The 23,189-nt window shown below is 37.8% G+C and overlaps 2 protein-coding genes across 3 annotated transcripts in view; one reads left to right on the top strand and one right to left on the bottom strand.

The window, feature by feature from the left end:
- Nucleotides 1-18,871, bottom strand: part of eps8l2 (EPS8 like 2) — a 50,951-nt gene extending 32,080 nt beyond the window's left edge. The window contains exons 1-3 of one of the 2 annotated variants that reach the window (XM_047382059.1): nt 18,783-18,871; nt 4,491-4,541; nt 4,028-4,074 (exon numbers count right to left, since the gene is read on the bottom strand). In XM_047382059.1, the coding sequence (XP_047238015.1) occupies nt 4,028-4,074; nt 4,491-4,537 (94 nt within the window). In that variant the 5' untranslated portion in view covers nt 4,538-4,541; nt 18,783-18,871. Of the gene's footprint in view, nt 1-4,027; nt 4,075-4,490; nt 4,542-13,372; nt 14,257-18,782 lie in introns of those variants that run through there. The other variant, XM_047382052.1, reaches the window with a different exon arrangement.
- Nucleotides 18,872-22,194: 3,323 nt separating this feature from the next.
- Nucleotides 22,195-23,189, top strand: part of myrf (myelin regulatory factor) — a 43,245-nt gene continuing 42,250 nt past the window's right edge. Inside the window, exon 1 of the mRNA XM_047346396.1 lies at nt 22,195-22,801. Coding sequence (XP_047202352.1) covers nt 22,753-22,801 — 49 coding nt within the window. The 5' untranslated portion in view covers nt 22,195-22,752. The remainder of the gene's footprint in view (nt 22,802-23,189) is intronic.

Raw genomic sequence — 23,189 nt, forward strand, 5'->3', positions numbered from 1 at the left:
AGCAATAGCTCTCATATCAGATCTCTCTCACTCTACATGGCCCACCTAATAGAGTCAACATTCTCATGTCACATAGGGTTTTGTTTTCATACAGATACATTTCCTTTTGTGCACTTGTGCAGACTGCAACACAAAAGCCTTGCTGTTTGCAGAACACTTACGAAAATGCATGTCAAGGTTCAATAGGTAAATTCCAATAAAATCCTTTTTACCATAAGAATGAGCTTTTCATAGAGCTCAAACATATCATTGAATACAGATTTAAAAAGGGGATGACTTTATACTGTTCAAATGATGCAACCCATCGTCTTTCCTGTTCCTTCCATTTCCTTCTTGCTTGGCTCTCCACAGGTGAAACAAAAGCGTCAGGTGTCACTCTGGAAGCTGAGCTCAACTAATGTCTTATTAATGACCGACATTAATTCCAATCAATTCACAACCCTGTGACCGAGTGCAATAAGAGCCACTTAGCCGGCAGATGGGCCGATCTGCAGAACTCTCCAGAGTCAATGGCTGGTGATAAAACACAGCACCCTGGCAGATTATCAAACTCTTACATCACTCAGATCTACCGGGCAATTACTGAAACACCCTGGAGTTTATTTCCCCCCAAGCAATCCAAACCATACAAAATTGGCACTGACTTTTGTGTGTTAAATGCTTATTTTGTTTGATTTATAAAAATACTAAAAAAGTGAAAAACTTTGTGCTGCAATTCAGAAAAATGACAATTAGAAATTTGATTGGTACCAGATCATAGCCTGCTTTAATTCTGACCTAAAGGGAACTTTTAAGAGATGCACTGATCAGAACTCTGTGGCTTATTTCTGATCTCCAGTTTTTGTAAAGCTTTGACCTGCCAATTGTTGCCAATTCCAATGTCTTTTTAAGAACTATAAGAAGATAATAAAACAGCACCAGCAATTAATCTTTTTCCTGTCTTCCTGTCCTGACTGATCAATGCTGTTCAAAAGAATTGGTGCTGCTAGCTTGAATGTATATATATTTTATTTTAACTCTGAGATGTCTAAATGCAGCATGTTCAATAACAGGCAGAGGTTAAGGGCTCAAAACAATAAAAGTGAGCAACGTCTGATTTATTCTGTTCAGCCTCCCTGTTATACGCTGAAAGACTCACCTTCTTGCTCTCTCACAGCCTAAATGATCAACTAATATGACATATATTCCTAATATTGACATGTCACAGGAAATACAAATTTCTTTTATACACCTTTGTGGATCTCTGTGCTTCTTTTGATTTCTACTCTGTTTTCCTAACTCAATAACAGCATCCACACCCAAGAGTGTTGTAGTTGTAACAACCTGGCAGGACTTATGAGGTTGCATTCAACATCATAAAGATATCGCAATAGAAAGCGTTACCATCAACGTTCACAAAATGTCTCCTTAAGGCAAACACAGGAATTAAAAGAGTCTCTAGTTTTTTGGTTAGAGACTCCAGATCTCACCTGACAGGGACACGGGTCCTCAACTACTTAAAAAAATGCAGAAAGGCTTAAGAAATGGCTCAATGGTTTGGTCCAAAGCCGAGCAATGATTACTCTGATGTTCTGACTTTCTGTTTCAGCCCACAGAAGTTGATAACAGATCAGGTTGGGGGACCTGATCTCCATTTGCATCACCTGTCTACTGCACTGTTTGAGTTATGAGGGATGTTTGCATATGTGAGATTATTCAGCTACATGTTTATTCAACACTTTATCCAGCTCTGCAACAGACAGTCCACAATATCATCTGTTCTCTTGTCTCTGAGCAAAGGGAGGACTGGCTGGCAGACAGTGACACTGACCATCTGTCACTCAGTATGAGCTGTGCCAGAGAAAAACGACTCTTCACACGTACGGTGGTGGGGTGCCTCACAAAGATCACCAGTGGGGAGCTTGCATCCTGTGGATATTTGGAAAATAAATAGCTCAACCATGTTTCATGTGAACTGAGAAACAATCTAAAAACACTGCAACGCTTCAGAACCATCACCAGCTATTTAGGGCGATTTTAAATTTAGAACAGTGCAACCACGAAATAGCATTATCCCGTTCCACCTTTGTGTTGGTTTCTGTTTTGAAACAACTGGTTGGCAGGTTGGAAAAATGTTTCTCTGTGTTGAAGAAGGTGCCGACAGGGACCAGTGAGCTCATGTCTGGGCCAAAAAATGGAGGGTCAATAAGCAAAAGAGATGCCTGCTTTTTTCTTTCCACTTCTCAATGTGCCTTTTATTCACCTGCAATGCAAGGGTATCCCCACCCTGTTCCAGCCACACTTTAAAAACAGGCACACCCTGCACTTTAGCTCTTACACTCACACACACACACGCCCACATACATTCAGTCAGTATTAAAAAAAAACGCGCCTTATATAAGCAGCACCAATAGTTAAAAATACTTCATGCTATAAATATTTTTGTGCCAGAGCAAATATAAATGCATTACTTAAATACCACATGCAGACCCATGTATTTAAAGAACGCTCTAAAAACATGAATGCATCAGTTCACATGGAAATGTGACTAGGTGCAGACACACAGAAGCTAATGCATCCCACAGCTAATCCTAGCATGTACCATGTAGGGAGCTGGAAAGTCCAGTTTCCTTAAAGAATCCTCTCTCCCTCACATTACCCTCATTTTCTAACTGGGTGTCACCACACTAAGCAAAAACAAGATTCTTAGCACAACCTTGGGCCATTTTTTCTAGAAATCAGTGGTTATGCACTTGTGTGTTTAAGGGGGGAGGGACTGCAATAGTCCAGTAAGGCTGCACAACTGCAGCTACATATCACACAGGGAGAGCTCTGGGTTTCCTGATGGAGTCATTTGCATAGCAAGTGCTGTACTGTTGTGATTTGTGTCCATAACAGAGCTGATGCACAAAAGTGGATTCAAAAGTGTGAATAAAATCACATAGATAAGACTTTCTTTTGACATAAAGCAATCACTTTGAAACTTAACAGAACTGAGTTAACTTAAGGTTTCAAAGATGATTTAAATTGTTATAGTAGCTGGATCTGATTCATTTTAATTAGGTTAGCCTTAGTAAAACATCTTGAATAACTATTAGTTAGATTTGTTATGATTCACTCCACATTTTTTTCCATCTGGACACCTGCAACATTTTGGTGAAATAAATGAACCCTGTTGTATGAGTCAATGTCTTTTAATCTCAGTAGAATTAACACCAACTACTTAAAGTTAACAAAACTGAGATGATTACTGCCAGAGGGAAGATTTTTCCTCCATTATTATAGATAAAGTACCTTCCAAAAGTACGTATACCCTTCAATTTAGCTTGGATGCACTGATTTTATTTTGGGATGTGAGAATAAAGGGGGCAGAATGGCCTTTTTAGATTTTTATGTGAACACAATTTTAGAAGTGTGTACCATTTTCCTTCCACATTACAGTAATACACCACTTTTTATTGATCTATGCACAAGTCATAACTGAATACTATAAACGGGTTGGGTGTGATGTGAAAAAAAGTGAAAATGCTCAAGGGGTTGGAAAGCTTTCGCAAAAACACTATACATTTTCTAGTCATGATTTGTCTCAAGCAGTAAATCTGTGTTAATTAAAACAGGTAAATGGAATACAAAATAAATAATAAGAAGAGGACTGACTGAAAATAACCCCTAGAAAATCACAATTAACATACATTTTTTCAATAATAACCACTGAGGTTGGAATCCTGTTTTATCCTTAAAGACAATGTTAATGCCTACCTAAAATCTGTTAGGTTTACAATTTTCAAAGGATTTTAGACAAAAGGATGTACATGTGTTTTAGAAATAGTAAAGGACTAAATAAATTCAAGTCAATGTTGTTTTGGTTCTATGAAACTACTCTCTTAGAGGTAAGTGTGTGCAACCCCTCTTAATTCAAAGGTGTTAGAAGTCAACAACCTGTTGTGACTCAACATTTAGAAATAAAGGTAAGTATAAATACAGGCTAAGGGTGTGTGAACATTCTTGAAACAAAGCCAAGAGTAAAGAAACACCTCTACAAACTTACCATAGAGGGCCTTAGCGCTCAGCTTGCTGTCCGATCTGGCCACTCCACTGCAATGACAAGAGGGGATGGGGTTACGCTTGAAACCCTTCATCTTCTTTCCCCGAACCCCTAAATGTCTGTGTCAGAGCACCTTTAACGCTGCCACTTCTGATAAACACAATACTCCGCTCATGTATAGAATAGGGTGCAGGCTGGGTTGCATTCGAATCAAAGCATATGGACCAGGGAGAGAAAGAGAGCAAGAGTGAAAACAGGAAAGAGGGAGGAGGAACAGAGGGGGAGCCCAGGCAAAGCAAACAACTCTGAACAGAGTAGCTCTGTGCCCAAAGTCCCTGAACCACACCGTCTTCCACAAACTGGGTTAGTGATTCTCTGCAACAAGGGCAGCTCAACCCAGCCTGCACGTAGAAAGGTAAATAACCAGGGGGAAGCAGCAGGAATGTGTGGAGTGTGTGAAACTCACTTGGCTTGCCTCGACAGAGGTCCTGGGGCACTCATGATTTTAGGCATCTACCTGGGTGATGAAGCAGAGAAGAATACAATCAAAATAAAGCCAGGGGTAACAATGAGAGACTGAAGAGTGGAAGCATCTGGAAATTTCCACCATAACATTTAAGCCTCACTGAACAACCTTCAGATTTAAGAATTGCTTGACATAACTCAGAAATATGGACAAACTTCTTATCAGAGTGCAAAACTTACTTACTTACTCAAATCAAATTATGATTTAATTTATCAGGAGACAAAAGCAATCCAAATCAACCTAAGCCTATGTGAAAAAAAGTAATCACAACCTTTGTTAATTAATTGTGATTTATCACACTTATTGAAAAGACCGAGACTTAATTACTGGCTAGCATGCAGAACTGATAAATCATTGAACAGAACCTGTTTGACAACATGAAGAAGACCAAAAGATCTCAAAAAGCAACACATCACGCACCAGTCTCGTAAAATTCAAGAAAAGATGGAAAACAAAGTCAGACACATCCGAAATAAGAACATCATACCAACAGTCAAGCATTGTGGTGGGAGTGTGGTTGTGTTAGGGGCTTCTTGATGCAACTGATGGAACCACGAGTTCTGCTCTCAACCAAAAGATCCTGAAGGAAAATGTCCGTTCATCGGTTTGTGGCTAAATCACACTTGGGTTATGCTTCAGTCAATGATCAAAGCACATCAGCATGTCCACCAATAAATGACTCAAAGAAAAACTAAATAAATAAATGTTCTGGAGTAGCCTAGATAATGTCCAGATGTAAATCCTATAGATGTGCTGCTTTATGACCTTAAACAAGTTGTTCATACTTGAAAACCCTCCAGGGTGGCTGAATTTAAAAATATTGCAAGAAAAATGGGTCGAAATTCCTCCATAGTGATGTAAAAAAGGTATTGCCAGTTACAGGAAAATTTCTGATGGCAGTCATTGATGCCAAGGGTGACACAGGTAGGTTTGGATAGCTTCTTTTCCCTTTATAAATAAGACCTTTATTTAAAAACAACTTTTTGCAGTTATTCAGGCTATCTATGTCTAATATCAAAACTTGTATGATGATCTGAAACATTTAAGTATGACATAAAAGCAACGACAAATGAAACTGATAAGGGGGAAATATTTTCACAGACCTTTATGGTGTCAGACATGGCTTTATAACACAGCAACACAGACTTACATTATGTAGGAAATGCACTGAAAACACAATCTGAATATTGGGCATATTTTCAAAATTTAAAAGCATTTCTCCTGTACCATAATATAAAATCTTATGTGACATTAGCTCTGCAAAACAAAACTGTTTCATGCTTCTTTACATTTTTCCATTTTGCCACATCAAATGTCAATGTATTTCATTGGGATATACCAACACAAAGTATTGCAGAATTGTGAAGTGGAAGTAAAATTCTACACGTGAACATAAATTTTGAAGTGATGTCCTATATTTTTTATTGGATTTAGGGCTGTACTTTGACTGTGCTATTTGAACACATGAATATGCTTTGATCTACAGTATTCCACTGTAGCTTTGGCTGTATGGTTAGGGTAACTGTCTTGCTGGATGGTGAACCTCCATCCCAGTTTAAGGATGTTTACAGCGTCTAAAAGGTTTTCTTTCAGTTTTTTGTATTTTGCTTCATCAATCTTTCTATTAACCCATACCATCTTCCCTGTCCCTGCTAAAGAAAATCATTCCCACAGCATGAGGCTGCCACTACCATGTCACACAGTAAAATGTGGTAGTGGCAGTGGTAATAGGTCCATAATTTTCTCCTTGACCTGTCTGATGTGATATTTGGTTATCATGACGCTTTTCGTTCACTTATGTTCTCTAACACACCTCTGAGGCCTTTGACAGATCAGCTGTGATTTTAGTTTAAATTACAAAAAAGGGAAAAGCAGACTTTCCTCTACCCAGACTCCAGCTCCTCTGGGCGAAGTCCAAAGTGTTCCCAGGCCAGCCGAGAGACATAGTCCCTGGACATATCTGGAAGAACTCTCAGGGGAGGCATCCAGGAGGCATACAATACAGATGCCCGAGCCACCTCAACTGACTGCTCTTGATGCAGAGAAGCAGCAGCTCTACTCAGAGCTCCTCCCAGATGGCCGAGCTCCTCGCCCTATCTCTAATGGAGTGCCTAGCCACCCTGCGGAGGAAGCTCATTTTTATTAGTAAACATTTATTAAAGTCAAGTATAATTTTATTTTTGTTTCACAATAGTGATTCACTTTTGTTTGTGTTTCACATAAAATCCAGACAAAATACTGTAGCTTCAATTTTGTGAAGGCAAATAATGAAAATGTGAAAAAGTTTAATGCTTCTGCCGGTGACTGTCTTTTCTTAGGGTCTCCAACAGAAGAGCCGTTAAAGAGCTGAAGAAATCTAATTAAGTCAGATCTGAAGTTGAGGTGTACAGCCTGCTCTTGCACTGGTCCGAGCCAGGTGTTGGTCCAGCACTGCTGGTAGTCATGGGGTGGGGGGGTGACAGCAGACTGATACGTGCTGTGCAATTAGATCCAGCCCATTGATGACTGTGCATGCATAACTAAAGCACATTCATTTAGATGAATTTTTCACACCCAGACACACTATGTGCTTAGCATTATTAGTGTGACTTCCAAGAAGACAAGGCAATGTGTAACAAAGCCTTGCTTCTAAATCTGAGGAATAGGAGGAGCAGAGAAGAAAACAAAACTTTCTCACGCCCTTCCGCCTCAGGCCTTTTCCTTTGCTGTGAATGCGCCAAAAGACAGGTTAAACAATAAACATCATGTCTACAGACCATAGAGTGAACAGACTAATATTCCTTATTTTTTATCTATTGAACCCAATACAGCAAAATGGGTTCTATTGGGCCATTAATGCCTTTATTATATCATTAAATCCTGAAAAGTTTGTTAGTTGTTAATTAGAAAGGTGATCGCTATATGTGACTTTAACCACTGAAGAGCCACATAGTGCTGTAAGGTACTCTGTTTGTATTATTAACAGGTAGCAAGAGGTTAGGACCTGGTGTCACCAGCTTACTTTAAAAGATGTGGGCAGGATCAGCTGTTGGAAACTGGCCTTGTGTTTGGTTCTGTACAGTTAATCAACCAAACTGTGTCTTACATTTACGATATTGAGCAGTTCATACTGTAGCTGTTGGCAGGACATATACACTCAGTGTGACAGTTAGAGGTGTGTTCACAACAGCATTCTTGGTGGAGATCATAAATAAATGGCTTAAAGCAGTGATCTCCTCTGAAAGCAAAAAAAAGTAAGAGATCATAACCACACTTCTCACAGCTTGACGCCCTGCACTGTGGCTCCACAGCTTAAAACTACCATGACAAAGAGCATTTACTTTACTATAAGTGAAATCTGTAATCGACTGCTCTTCCTGCTCTTATCTCTCCGGTCATCACCTCACCATCCTATTGTTTGTGGCTCTGGCCTGCTGCCAGCGTTCAGGAGGTGTTTTAGGCCAGAAGAGGACAGGCTCGGTGTCATGTTATCAACCTCACGGCACAAGGCCATCTGTGCACCTGCACTCAGCCCACTGTTGGGCTGCTCTCTGCTGAGCAATGACAGCCTCATTTTAAGGGGTATTACACCCTCCACCATTATTGGCACCCCTGATAAAAATGTGTACTAAAGCCTGAAAATAAATGTTTGCTAATTTTATGGAGATTTGGGGACCACAGGATGCCATTCTTTGCTGTAGTTTTCTATAAAATACCCTATTTTTTACCTCCCTTATGATCTTCCTTATTTTGGGTGTAGATATGGACACATTTAGGTGAGTTGCTTTTTTTCTTGTAACCATTTCCTGATTTATTAACAAACAACACCAATCTGCCTTATTTAACTGCTGTGTTACCTTTTCTTTCCCATTTTGAAGACTGGCTAAAACAAAAGGCCTCTTAGTCACTTCTTATTTTTCCACAGGGAAACAGAAAGTCATGTATTACCAATTTTAAGTTTATAGAAACTCTAAACAACTGAACAAGTAACGTACATAATAAAAAGATCTTAAGTCCTTTAAATTCGTTTTAAATTTAAAATGCTTACGTTAAATCTCAATGTGGGGGTGATATTTCTACACTGGTCAAACATTTAATATGAAACCTGAACAAATCAGAAACTGGAAGTAAGGAAGGAAGGTCGTTAGAAGCATGAGGAAGAAAATGAAGGACATTGGGACAGACACAAGGAATGAAAGAAGGAAGTAAAGGAGGAAGAAAGGAAGGCAGGACAAAGTAAAGAAAAGAAAGAAAGGAAGGGCACAAGAGAAGGAAAAGACAGAAAATGACAGAGGTACAGAAGGAAGAAAGGAAGGCAGAACATTTAGAAAGAAAGAATAAAAGGAAGGACACAGGGGTAGGTACGAAGGAATGATACAGGGAAGAGATGAAAGAAAAAGAAGGACACAAGCAAGAAAGGTGTGCAGGGCACAAGGATGAAAGGGAAAGACTGAAGGTCAGCCACAAAGTGTTATGTATTGTTTACGCATCTTTACCAAGGTGCCACTAGGTGTGGAGGGCACAGTGCATGCACAATCATCCCAAGAAAATAAACTGAAGAAGGTGGCTGGTTATCCAGATAACACAAACATGCTTTACAGTATTTTTAATTCTACTGTTTATCTACTTGTGGTGACATCAAGAGGTTGAGCTTGCACTGTGATGCAATAAGGTTATATAGATAATATATGATATGATACATAATATGAGCGTGCATATCAGCTCTGTTCAACGTATGATATCAATAAGGTATCATAGCTTGGTATCATACCAGGGTAAATAATTAGTCCTAAAACAGTTATGGGTACAAATACATGCATGGGAGGAAAGAAATAACAAATAATTATATTTTTTGTAAACAAAAATTTAGCAACCTTAATGCAACACAAATACATGTATCTGAACATTAAAACTAATTATCAGTTATAAAATTGCTTCTGAGTGTTTTGCAATTTTTTTTAATTGCTAACTATAACAACTCCAGTTTCCTGGGTTTACAAATATAAAGTGACAAGGAGGCCTATTTCTCTTAGGCACTCCTCCAAATGAGAAACGCATGTAAACATGCCATTCAAGTAAGACAGATGTGTGGTGATTTTCAATATCCAGTCAATGGGTACATAAAAAAGGTACCTTCCTAAACTTGCTCATATGTACAGGCATAACTGTAATACATTAGCCTAAAACCACTGTGACAAACAAGGTTGGACAAGGAGCCACAGTGTACAGTGACGAAAATGGTAAGGAAGGTAACAAAAATAGAGAACTGTAGCTTGTAAGATTATGTTACTGCAATTATATTTAAGTTTAATTAAAGGCTTTGCAAACATCTTTTACAGGGGTCCCAATAAGTGTGGCTGTATGTAAAAATAAGAGTAAGAAGACCTCACAGTGAATAATCATGCGCATCAAGTCTAGGCAAACATGTTAAAAGAGTTTACAATACAACTTTAGACTGAGGGACAAACCTGCAGAGCATGAGCCTTCTGTTAAAAGCACAGTAATAACTCTAAGACAATAAACGTTTCCTCATATGCATTTCAGTTCTGAGAAACACGCCCCATAACACAGCTAAAGCTGCACAAACTATAGCACCGAAAAATAACTCAGTACTTAAAGCATGTGCTCTTGAGCAGCTTGTATTTGTTTGTTTGTTCAGTCAGCTAAGAACAACCTTTACCATACAGCAGAACCAGAAAACACTGACAGCGATAACTTGCGTAATCTCTACCAAAATCTGATTTAGCTATTACATAAGCAATGTGGACTTTACCTTGAAAAACCATCTGGAAAGAGATAAAGCATATCTGATCTGAGGCCATTTAACTGAATCAACTGAGGTTGTTGTAAAAGCTAAGATGTCTCCTTTAAAAGCACTCTGATCGATACATTAGTGTTGGATAATGTGTTCAACACTGGGTAGCTGTTATGATTTGTGGATGTTTTTGGGTTTTGTTGGTCTGTTTCACAATTAAGTTTTTGAATCATGCTACTGTTATTTTCCTGGTTATGCTTTAGTTTCATGTTTTTCTAGTTTCTGTTAGTTTGTATTCAAGAGTTTCCGTTCTGCTCAAGCCACGTTTTGTCCTGTCAATCAACTTTATTCGGTTCACCTGCACCTAGTTAATCTATCTTCTTGTTTCACCAGGTCACGCTCCATAAATACACACCTGTTCAGTTATTCATCGCGGAATCATTTTCAAATCATGTTCATGCCTTGCTTTCAGATCATGCTCATGTTTTGTTTGGATCATGCCATGCCTGTCTTGCCTGCCCGTTTGTTTTGTTCCTGCCTCTTTCTGTGAGTGAGTTTTTTTTTATTAAATCTTTTTTCACCTACCGTCATGCTGCCTGCTCGTCTGCATTCTGGGGTCCTACGTTGCTCAAGTCCTAACAGTAGCTGTATTTACAACTAATAAAACCACATGACATGACTTTCTCTGACCACTGTACTAAATGCTGTTATTGAATGTGACACTTAATATCATGATGAAATGTTAAAAAAAACAGAGCAGACGCTGGATTAAATGTTGCAGCACCCAAATGATCACATATGCCCCTTTTCTACAGGATCTGCTTAGGCCAGCTCTACTCCACTCAGCCCGTTTTGTGAGCATTTCCATTAACGTTTTTTCCAGCCAGGTAGCTGCTTTTTTGGAACCTACTCAGTAGCAGGTACGATCGGGGCTGAGTAAGGACTACATGTGATGTGTGCAGACTGCTGTTAACTGATTTTCCATGGGACGAGGGAAAATTAGAGGGTTTTCAAGGAGTTAGTGCAGGGAAAGGTTTATAAAACTAAAGAACGACTACAATAATATTAAGGACCACGATGGCCGGAGTAGGTTGAAATATAATTTTACTATTTAAAATCATAAACCATGCCTGAAGGCTCAAAGAAAAGGGACACATCAGCTACATGTAGGTGGGGTGCTGTATTTAATACAATATAAATCAGCTGATCACACATAAAATCAGCTGTTCAGACGCACATACACAAAACACACAAAACAAAACCACAAAAAATAGCGTGCTTGGTTTTAACCGTTTCGTGCAGATTCGTTCAATGCGACAATCTCACACAGTAATGTTAATAGCGGCACAGCGCACTACAAAACAGCTGAAGGCGGGGCTTTAAGCCATAGTTCCAGCCATCAGTGGGTCAGTGGAAACACAACAGGTTCTCTATGGAGTAGAGACAGACCGACGGGAGCGGAGCTGCACCACCTAAATAGAGCCAGTGGAAAAGGAGCAATATCAGTGAGATACACATATTTTAAAGTTCTCTTATAACAAAACATCTGCAGCGTCGGGACTTTGTGGTTGGTGTCCTGCTAATCAATCATTAATAGATCTTCATCAATTATACTTTAAAGTTTTTAAAGTTTTATTTTGATTATGATTCATCAATAATTATTTTGCATTGTGGCATGATAATTTCTTTATCTTTATTTGGACCCGTTTACCATCCTTAATGGAAAAAATTAAAGTTGCTACCCCCAAAAATTATATTGCTAATGACCAAATACATGTAACAATCAAACTATGTTCTAACAGATTCAAACAAAGTCAACTAAATAGTTAACAGTTGTTGAATCTGATCTCAGCTGAAGATTATTTACATTCACCCTCAGATTAATCAGATACAATCAGCTTCCATGCTTTATGCAAAAACAGAGTTTCTAAACAAAGGTTGAGCCCTAACATCCTGGAACACATTACATCAGTCCTTTATGGTCAGAGAACCACTGGTGACCTTGGCGCTGCCTGTATTGGTACTCAGAGGGCACTTTGGTGTCAACTATTTAAGGGATAATTATTAAGCAAATCAACCACTGTAAGACTGTGTCTAAATAATGAGCACAAGCTTTAATGAAAAACAACTCCAAAAATGGGTGCTATTCAAAATATGCTGCAATCCATGGGCCCCCAAAGTCAGAACTTGGATCTGGAAATTACCCTTGCTTTTTGTTGTGCTCAGTTTCCAGCTATACAAGGTAGGAACATTGATACTCTGCATTTTATGCATCGAAGCACTGTAGTTACATGTTAATTACCAGAGGACGGACAGTCCTTTGAACGAGATACAAAATGACAGAAGTACAAATAAAGAGCTTAATAATGCAGCTATGTAATAAACACTTAAGGCTGGTGAGAAACGTCCACCTTTGCTTGCTGGAATTTCAGTTCTTTTTTCCAACCTGGAAAATATAACTATGGGGGAGTCTGTAGCGGCTGTTCCTCTCCCCTCAGCTATAATTTTTTTCAAACTTTCGGCCGCCATATTGGATTTTGAGGCCCGGGTTGGTGGGAAAAATGACCACCTTGACATGGAATTCGTGTTCTTTTCCCCAGATTAAACTAGAAAAATGTGAGTTAAACTACACCCGTTAACCGAACATGAAGAAGGAAGAAGCATTCTGTTCTTTTTGTTTGTTTTAATGACAAAATGCAACAAACAGGAACAAATTAAATCCTGCTGTCCTGTTGTTTTAAAATACCTCTCATAATGGTAGCCCTTTGACGAGGTACTTGTTAAAAATGGTTTGAGGACCACTGTTTTATTCATCTTTGAATCTTCATTAAACTGTTCACCCTATACATTCGTCATATTTTCTAACAATGTAGCACAACACCAACAGATTCCTTGTCCTAAAGACATTAACAGGGCTTATTAAAACAAGATAAAGTGTTTTGAGTTAAATATTTACATTGAAATGCCATAATGAAATCACATGAGAAGAAACCCAAGTTCCAGCGCAGCAACAGATGGTTTGTGAAACACACTTAGTTTAACTTAGGGAATCCATGCAGTACTTTTGTCACCACCTTTAAAGACTTACAGAGCAGTTTTTCGGGCTGTATATTAAAGCTGACACACGTGGGTTCAGAAAGCGCCTCCGTCAGCCGGCCATCCTCAAATCTACGCAGAGCCTCTGGAAGAAAGATTACTCCGCAGAAAAACGGTCGACAAGCTTTGCTTTAAAAAAGTCCGACGCTTTAAACGAGCCTCCTGTTGTGAGCAGTCACTGCTGAGAAAAACAGCAGCTGTAGGAGGAGCGCTGGTGCAGGTGATGGTGACTGAGCAGGTAACGCAGCCCAAAGGGGGCGGGGCTAACCTCAGACCTCACTTTACTGGTTGGTTAGTGGTTAATTTGTCTTAAAAGCTACTAGTCACCTTAAAGACATTTTAATACTATTAAAACCAAAAAATTTGATCTGAGTTCATTTCAGCTTTGAGGGCGGTTCCAAGTCTTCTTGTCTCATAATTTGATTGGAAGGATTGCTGTTGACATAAGAGGGAGTTCCCTTTTATATGGAAAAAATGCAATATATTTTTTTTCCTTCAGTGGAAAAAAAACAAGCATAGTATGCTATATAGAGTAAGCATCCGCAGTTACTTTTATTTAACAAGTAACATTTCATTGAAGCTGCTTTGTGGCAGTCTTAAATGACGATCAATAAATGCAATATTTATTTCAAACATGTAAGACATAAAGGTTATTAAACAGAAAAAACAAGCACAAAATGAAAACACATCATGCAAGCTTCATAAATGAGATTATACAATTAAAAAAAAAACAGCCTAGAAGTGAAATTCAGCCATTTCCAGATTCAAAAGGGGTTGGAGGAAGCAAATGCTTATTAAATCCTACCCCTGTTGAACTAATTCCATGTGAATATCATATATGTGTATATAGTCTACAGTGTCTGTAGTTGTTTATACCAATATAATTAACTCATCATATATTTCATTGTTATACAGCCTTAACCATATATAGAAATTTTTACCTAAATACACACACACAAATATATATATATATATATATATATATATATATATATATATATATATATGTTCAGTAATTCAAGTACAATTAGACCACTGAAACCAATTGAGCAGGGTGCTGATGCTGTGGAGCAACAGGTAACAGAAAAAGATGGAAAACTACTATTCGTAAAAACTGAAGCGACCACATAGAATGTCCTACGCTTTGTAGACAAAGCAGAGACTGGTCTAAACTGGCTGGAATCCTCAGGGTGACTGCACGGATCACTGCCCAGGTTTCAGTATCACTTACTAACAATGACTTCTCTTTGGTCCCACCAAAGAAATTCATCCGCACAATGCCGTTCTCATGCAGAGCAAAATACATGAGCAAGTAGAGTTATAGTGTTTAAACTAAAAGCCAGAAGAACAAGGGACCCCTCGAGGTATCAAGGACAGACATATTGCCTGGCAGACCTACGGTCAGTGTTTGTCTGTGCTCACCTGTTGCTCAACCACAAGCACTCTAAAATGTGATTTGTTTAGAAAGTGGTTACTTTGGGAACCTAGTCACTGGGTTTGATCATTAACTTTAGCTGTCAGTGCTGAGAAGTCACCTGTTTGAGGAAAGTGGAGCTGTAAAGGACAAACACTGAAGGTGACACTAAATGCACCCAGGAAGCCATGGTAGAGGACACAGTGTTCAAATGTTTGGATTATTCTTTGTTATTTGAAATCTTTGGACCAGCTTATGTTATCTCACAATTCTATTTTGCATTTAAGCATTACTGTGTGTCCAAAACGGGTCCGGAATATGGTTTTCACAAAAGAATGAACAAATGACCATATTTTTTTGAAGAAGCTAAGCACAAAAAACGTTTTCAGTGTTCACATTTTAAAGCTATTCTACCATCTGCTGGAGAAAATAGGTAACACGTATAAAACTAAAGGTTCATAATGTTTTAATAAGGATCCAGGTTGCAGGTTTTCTGCATGTTTCTTTATGTATGAAAACAAAAGATTACTGTGAATTAATGGCAGATATTTCTACATGGGTCTGGGCGTAAATATTGAACCTGCAAACTCAGAGACAGGAAGTAAGGACAGAAGGAAAGAAAAACTGATGAATGGGTTTGACTTTTAACACTTAAACAAAACTAAATTTCCAGAAACTGATAGGAAAGCATTTGTTATTGTTCCTTTTTGGTAGAGATTTCTCAAAGAGCCACATAAATACTTAAAACAAAAAATTATGCTAACAATTATTATATTTTATATTATATTTAGTTCATTTATTCATTAGAGAATAAAAAAAGGGAGACAATAAGTTAAAGTGAGGGTTTTTTTTAGAGTAAAAACACCCAAACCATCCAAATAACTGATTCAGTCAGTCAGTCATTTTCTATACCGTTTCTTCCATAGTGGGTCGTGGGGAAGCTGGTGCCTATCTCCAGCAGTCTATGGGCAAGAGGCGGGGTTCATCCTGGACAGGTCGCCAGTCCATCGCAGGGCAACACACAAACAACCAAGCACACACTCATTCATACACCTAAGGGCAACTTAGAGTGACCAATTAACCTAACAGGCATGTCTTAGGACTGTGGGAGGAAGCCGGAGCACCCGGAGAGAACCCACGCATGCACGGGGAGAACATGCAAACTCCATGCAGAAAGACCCCCAGCTGGGAATCAAATCCAGAACCTTCTTGCTGCAAGGCAACAGCGCTACCCACCGCTCCACTGTGCAGAGTAAAAACACCCAAACCATCCAAATGACAGATTAATTTAATAAATATTGTTTTCTCTCTATGAAATTTAGTAAATCTTTGATTTCGCTGTATGACACACGATGATGAAACAAAATCTTCATGAATACACCCTGAAAAAAAGACAGAAAGAAAAGGACAGTAAATGATATCTATATCAATAATGCAGACAGGTCTTAAAGGGACCCATTCTTGAACAATAGCCTGAGAAACAAAGGAAAGCTCACTGCTGTCAGGCCATTCAAAACAAACATAAGAGATGCTAATTATGCCAATCAACATAAATGGAGCTCTGGTCTCTTTATCAGATAAAGCCGTGTTTTGTGTAATGTTTGGCACCAAATACTTTAATTTGCCAGACTGTCTATCATTTCTGGTAAAATACAACAATGTTATGAAAAAAAAAAAAAAAAATTTGCATGGTCCTCTTTATTTAGCATCTCTGACGTTTACACAAATAGTTTTAAATTGCTGACAGAAAAAATCCCACCCATTTTGATCCATACCTCAAAAGAGTGATTTGTGTGACCCTTTAAGTCTTTTAGCATTTTAAACTGTAACATTAGTATTTAACAGATCTCCTATAACACTTTACCAAAGGTTGAATTCAATTATTTTAAGTAAATCTGTTTTATGATTCTTTAATTTTCATTTATTAATAGAATAAATCTCTGGAGATCTCTTGGAGATTTTCTTTACCTTCTAAATAAAACAGAGGTTATTTTATTCAGGCCCAACATTACCTCACGCAAGCGCCATATTAAATTTGGTTCCCTTGAGTCTTATCTCAGACAGAATGTAACAAACCTGGGAATAATTATGGACTCGGATTGTAAATTTGATAAACAAATCAGATCTGTTTTGCTAAAAAGTTTTTTTATTAAAGGCAAGTAGCAAAGCTCAAGCCAGTTTTGTCAAGGCTCGATCTGGAGAAAATGATACATGCTTTTATCTCAACTCGTCTCGACTACTGTTATGTCAGCTTGTTCAAAATGCTGCTGCCAGTCTTCTTACTGGCATGCAGAGACATGAACATATCTCACCTGTCCTGGATTCTCTTTATTGCCTCTCTGTGGATTACAGAATTAATTACAAATGTTATTGTCAGCTCATAAATGCTTGAATGATCTTGCTCTTCTGTACCTCAAGGATCTACTCCAGCCTCATCTTCCTTCATGGATGCTTAGATCAGCTGACCAGCTGCTTTCAGTTGTCCCAAACACCAGGGAAAAATTAAGAGGAGATCGAGCCTTTTCTGTTATGGCTTCCAAACGTTGGAACTCACTGCCTTTAAACATCAGACATGCATCTTTAAATCCTGTTTTTAAGTCTCTTTTAAAAATATATCTTTTCTCAAAAGCACTTGACCAGTTCTGAGTGAGTTGACCCTTATGTGTGTTAAATGTCTGTGGGGTGTCTTGCTTTATCTTTTATTTATTTATTTTAGAATGTACAACACTTTGGCAAACTTGCTGTTTCTTAAATGTGCTTTATACATAAACCCCCTTACAAGGCATTTTCCGTTTAATTTCACTGGTTCATCATTATCAGCATAGCTTTTCCTCTGCTGAGGAATCAATCTTACAAAATAACAAAAGTAAGTGATACCATAAGCTGCCAAGTAAAAATGAATCAAACTGGAACCAACCTTGCAAATCTGGCCAAGGTGCTTAAAGCCAGGACTCCATCTGCACCATAGACAGCGACTAACACACTGCTGATTATTACATCTGCTCTCATTACATAAGTCTGCCACAACAGGAAATAGACCGTCAACAAGATAGTTGTTGACGTCACAATAAGGTTCCCAAAAATATAGCCCTCACTCTCCGTCAGATTGCCCTTCACACCTGCAGACATTGGGGGATAGTTAGTAATTGATGTTATTGCTGAACCTTTTCTAGTATGATGTTATCTCCTGCATGCTGATTCTATGTAAACATGTTAGAAAAAACGTAGAGACCCAACGAAATCCATTTCTTTATGCTCTTTCTAATCTTTCAGCGCTCTTGATTAACTCTTCAGGACAAGGTCCTTCAAATGTTTTCTTCTGAGTTTACTGCTTTCCTCTCATTTTCTGTCAGGACCTTCTACCTGAAAAATCTTAAGTAAATAACCTGCTTTTTTGTATGACATCTTTCCATCGAATTACTCTTTGTTAACTCCAGTTCATTCATTGGGTTTAGAAAGCGTTTCATAGAATGAAATGGATTGTGGGTTCAGTATTTAATGGCTTAAAAACAAAACAAAACAAACAAGAGCGTTTCAGTTGAACAAAAGAATTGGATTAAAAGATGGACGGATAAAAAGGCAGAAGCAATAAGGTCTGGAAAAACAAATATTTTTCAAACTTCTTCCACTCTCACCCTGAACTATAAAACACTGAAATCAATTTTCAGACTTTATAAACAGCATAGAGTTTATGTCTGTACATACATCACAAAACCAACATACTTAGTGTAAACAAAGTTGTGTCGTCTATTCGTCTACTAAAATACTTTAATAGGACTAGGAAAACAAGTAACAATTTTAATCTCAATTGTAACAGTAATACAAACTTATATGTACATAGTATGTGTTCAAGTTTTATGTATGACTACAGGTTCTCTGTTGTAGTTTGATGTATAAAGCATGTATGAACGCGACATAACGTTATTTTAAATCTTTCTCTTGTTCAGTGAATTTATAACAGGTATCAACAGTGTAACTGTTTTCTCACCACAGAAGAAATGCAGAAACTCCAGAGCTGCCAGGAGGACAAGCAGACCAACATCACAGACCAGAGCATCAGAAGGATACGGCAGCTCCAAGCCTAACAGCGACAGTAACGGTCAGCAGTTTCATAAAACACATGATGGGATAGAAATTTAAGTGTCACATCTCATCACGGACTCTTTTTGATGATTAGGCTGAGAGTGAAGAGGAAGTAGAAGACGAAGTAGACACTGGTCAGGTTCAGCAGCAGCTGCAGGGTAACAGAGGACAGCTGGGAGCAAAGTTAAGTGTCAGTGTGGCTTACAAAAGTCAGGTTGGGCAACGTATTTTCATTATTTTTCGACGTGTATTCCTTTAAACGACATTAAAAAAGGATACCAAACCCGCAGACCTTCCTGTAGACAAGGAGATTGAAATAGACCCCAAAAAAGTGAAACAAAAACAGGAAGAACAAACTTTTTCAGTACATTATATTCATTTTACAGATGAAAGCGGCCTATAACCATAGCGACGCGTCAACCTACCTGGCGCTGGGATCACCATTTTGATTTTATTTCTCGAACCTTTGAAACATCTCCACCTGCTGGCTGGAAGATGTAACTGCCTGAAAACATCAGTGCGTGTAATTAATCTTTAGAAAGTGCTCCATTAGTGAATAGAGTTAATCAAATTCTTCAACTCTTCAACAATATTCGGAAATATTGACTAAAACGGACATTGTTGGTTATAAATATGGCTGTACATCCAGTTAAACAGCTTAAGTAAAGTGCTGATTATTAAGTTGTTTTACTTTACTGTGTAGAATAAAAACAACATCAATAATAATAATAATAATAACAATGATAATAATAACTGACAACTTCTCAAAAAACCCTCTTAACTTATCAAGAACATAAACTCACCGAGTCTGCTTGGAAATAACTACCATTTCACCCAATAGATGAATTTATTCAAATACAAGTCAATGTTTTCTGAACTTTATACTTGAATTTACATTAAATCTTAAAGGTGGTAAGAACAAACATTAAAACTGAGCTAGAATCAATTCATTTTTAATGTGTTTTGCAAAGCATTCACACTTGTTAAACTTACTTAACAGGTGTTTATATATTTTGTCATATTACAACTACAAAGTTCAACATATTTTCTTTTGTAAAAACACCTTTGGCTGCAGATACAGCTGCAGGTCTTTGGAGATTTAAAATATTCCTATCAACTCCGACCCTGTCCCTGCTGAAGAAAGGCATGTCTACAGCATTATACTGCCACCATCACGTTTTGTCCTGTGGATGGTGTGTTCAGGTTCATCCAATATTTTCCTCTGCCTAGCATTTTCCATGTTGGCCATAAAGTTCAATTCTGGTCTCATCTGACCAAAGCACCTTCCTCCACATGTATGCTATGTTACACAGATAAATGACTGGTGGAAAACTTCAAATTGGACTCCTTATGGCTATCTTCTTGTCCGATTTGTGGACTGCATAACTGATAATTGTCCTGTCGACAGCTGTGGATTTCTGCACAAAATTATGTTTGGTTTGTACTTTATTAAATGTCTCATTATAACCCTTACCATTAAAGGATCTGTGAAAAGGAGAATCTTATTATGCCTTAATTACAAGAGCTCAGAAACACACATCAGGAGTAACATGCAATTCACTTCTGCTCATGCTTACAGTTGTTCATCTCTATGAAATAAGAAATACAGAATAGCAAAATGAACTGCTTTAGAATATCCAGCTGTTTCATTGTCCTCTGCAGCCTCTATCTGTTTCTCTTTCTCGCTTGTCCTCTGAAACAATCTGCATAGTGTGGCTGGAAGAACGACGGCGTTGTTTTGGTTGAATGGAGGAAAAGCAGAGGGGTGAGGGGTGAAGAGCGAGATGCTCCAGCTGTGGGGGGACAAGACAACACAACAGCATCTCACATGTGGGTGACGGAGGGGGTGGGTGTCCAGGCTGCGGGGGTTGCACACAGTGGCATTGTTATAGGGGGGTTGGATGTATCTGATAACGTTGAGAGAAATGGATCATTCCCTCAAACCCTCCCTTTAGGAAGCCTTGGCACAGAACAGCTCTGTTGCCATGTAGTTGTTTAAGTTAAAGCAGCTCAGACAAATTCCCCAAAAAGTGAAATGTACTGTAAAACATACATTTTAGTAAAGACCAAATTGTCAAACTTGATTTAACAGAATCAAAATAGAGAGAAATAAATAATTAAGTAGTATGCCCTTAAAAATGATCATTTATAAAGGTGGTTGAGAGTTACAGTAAAAGACATTGTCTTCTCTCAGCTGTGTGTTTTGTTTTCATTTTAAAGCTTTTAACTCATATAAGAGTTAAGGACATTACACAAATGTTATGTCCAATATTTACCTTAACATTTCTCAAGATTTTTCAAAAACTATATAAGAGAGACAGAAGAGAACAGTAAAATAACTCTGTAAATTAAAATTATATTATAACACAACACTAAAGACACAGAGATACAACATGCAACCTCCAAGCATGGATTATGATTTTCCCTTCTTTGTCACCTAAGATATCTTACAATCTTAGGCATATCTTATTATTATTTCTTGCCCAATTTTTATTATTTTAGTCTTGTTTTCCTAGTTTTACATCTATAGGGTTATGATGTAGTACAAGTTAGTCAGATTATATGTCTTTGTGTGGTCATTTCCCTTCATCCTTTTTGTTTTTCTTTCAACTGATTTTGATTTTAAATAGGTTTATAGGTTTATTGCACAGAAAAACCTCTTCTTAGGCTCAAATTGCCTTAAATTTTGTTCATTTTGCTTTAGTATATTTGTTTACTTTATGATTTATTAACTAAATCATCTATTAATTAACTATCACCTATTATATATTTTACTATTTGTTTTTTCTTTTTGTACATTCCCATATTTATCACTATTATTGCTTTTATACGAATAACAAATGTTCATTTATTTCTTAAAAACTTTACTAAAATAAATTCAGTATTTTAAAAATAATTTCTACTTGAGTTAATCTTTATTTTCCATAATGTGCCATTTTTCTGTATCCGTTATGTTACACAGCATAATAAAATTCCCCAAATAATTTTTTGGTGGGCCACCCCAAGATTACCAGCACCATCTGGCCACCCATTCACAGTTTTCTGGATTCGCCTCTGTCTGTCTCTACAGTTTATGTCTGATTAAACCTACAGTTTACAAACTACGTCCCCATGGTCACTGTGTAATAATTGCTGTCGCCATTCCTGTGTGGAAAATCGCAGAAGCAGAATCTTAAGGTGCCAAAACTTGTTAAGTTTTTTAATTATTCCAAAAAATAAGTGGACATCAGTGACTTTCCATAACGTTTTAACACCTTTTGCCCCCTATAAATATTTTTTCAGCAGCAGCAGCAGCAGGCTGTCGGACATCCCTCACCTGCTCAGCTCCTCTCCTCCGACTCTCCCCTGCAGCACACATCCTGGAAGAGAGAGGCGCAGGAGGAAGAGAACCAGCTTCACAGACTCCCGGAATCTACTTTAAACTCATTTTTACACTTTTGTTTGTAGACAGAGTCGAGTTGTATTACTTATTTTACCGGTAGACATACGCTTTAAGAAAGTACGTCACAGTTTGTAATGAAGTTAAAGAGTTGAAGTGAAGTTGCGTTTTCAAGCTGACTTTTGTAACGTCGTCCCAGTGTGAAGCGCCTTTTATTTTATGTTCTTTTTTTTTTTTTTTTTTAAAGTCTTTTTTCCCGTCGCAGAGACCTATAATAGCGCCGAAGGAATTTTAAAACTTTAAAATAGGCCCTTTAGGTTGGTGCCAAGCTGTTTTCCAAAAGCAGCGAACTTTAGCGCAGTTAAGCGGCGCATTAATGCGAAGTAGAGAATAAAATCGGGATTTCGTGATGTATTTTTGAAAGTGCCCCCCAAATCCGAATCGGTGTCGTTCGGACAAGGGGAGACTTTGATGGAGGTTTTATGTGGGACCCGCTATGATGGACGTGGTAGATGAAACAGAGGCTTTACAAAGATTTTTCGAAGGTAAGATGTTTCTAATCATAATACTGAGATAACAAAAGGGCAGGGTTATTTGTATTTACAGGAGTCCTGACTTCTAAATTATTTGATTCATGAAGAAAATCATTTGCTTTGGCTTATTAAATATAATTAAAATCCTGACCCAGATCTCAATTTATTTGTAAATTGTTGCCCATAAAGTTGTAACAATGTTGTCTTTAGACAAATGACTTAGAAAAGGAAAATATATACGTTATCTGTCAAAAATAAATAATATTACCACAATCTTTTCAGGAGAAAAAACGATAGATAGATAGATAGATAGATAGATAGATAGATAGATAGATAGATAGATAGATAGATAGATAGATAGATAGATAGATAGATAGATAGATAGATAGATAGATAGATA

This window comes from Girardinichthys multiradiatus, chromosome 2 (assembly GCF_021462225.1).
Source record: "Girardinichthys multiradiatus isolate DD_20200921_A chromosome 2, DD_fGirMul_XY1, whole genome shotgun sequence".
In the NCBI taxonomy this organism is placed as follows: domain Eukaryota; kingdom Metazoa; phylum Chordata; class Actinopteri; order Cyprinodontiformes; family Goodeidae; genus Girardinichthys; species Girardinichthys multiradiatus.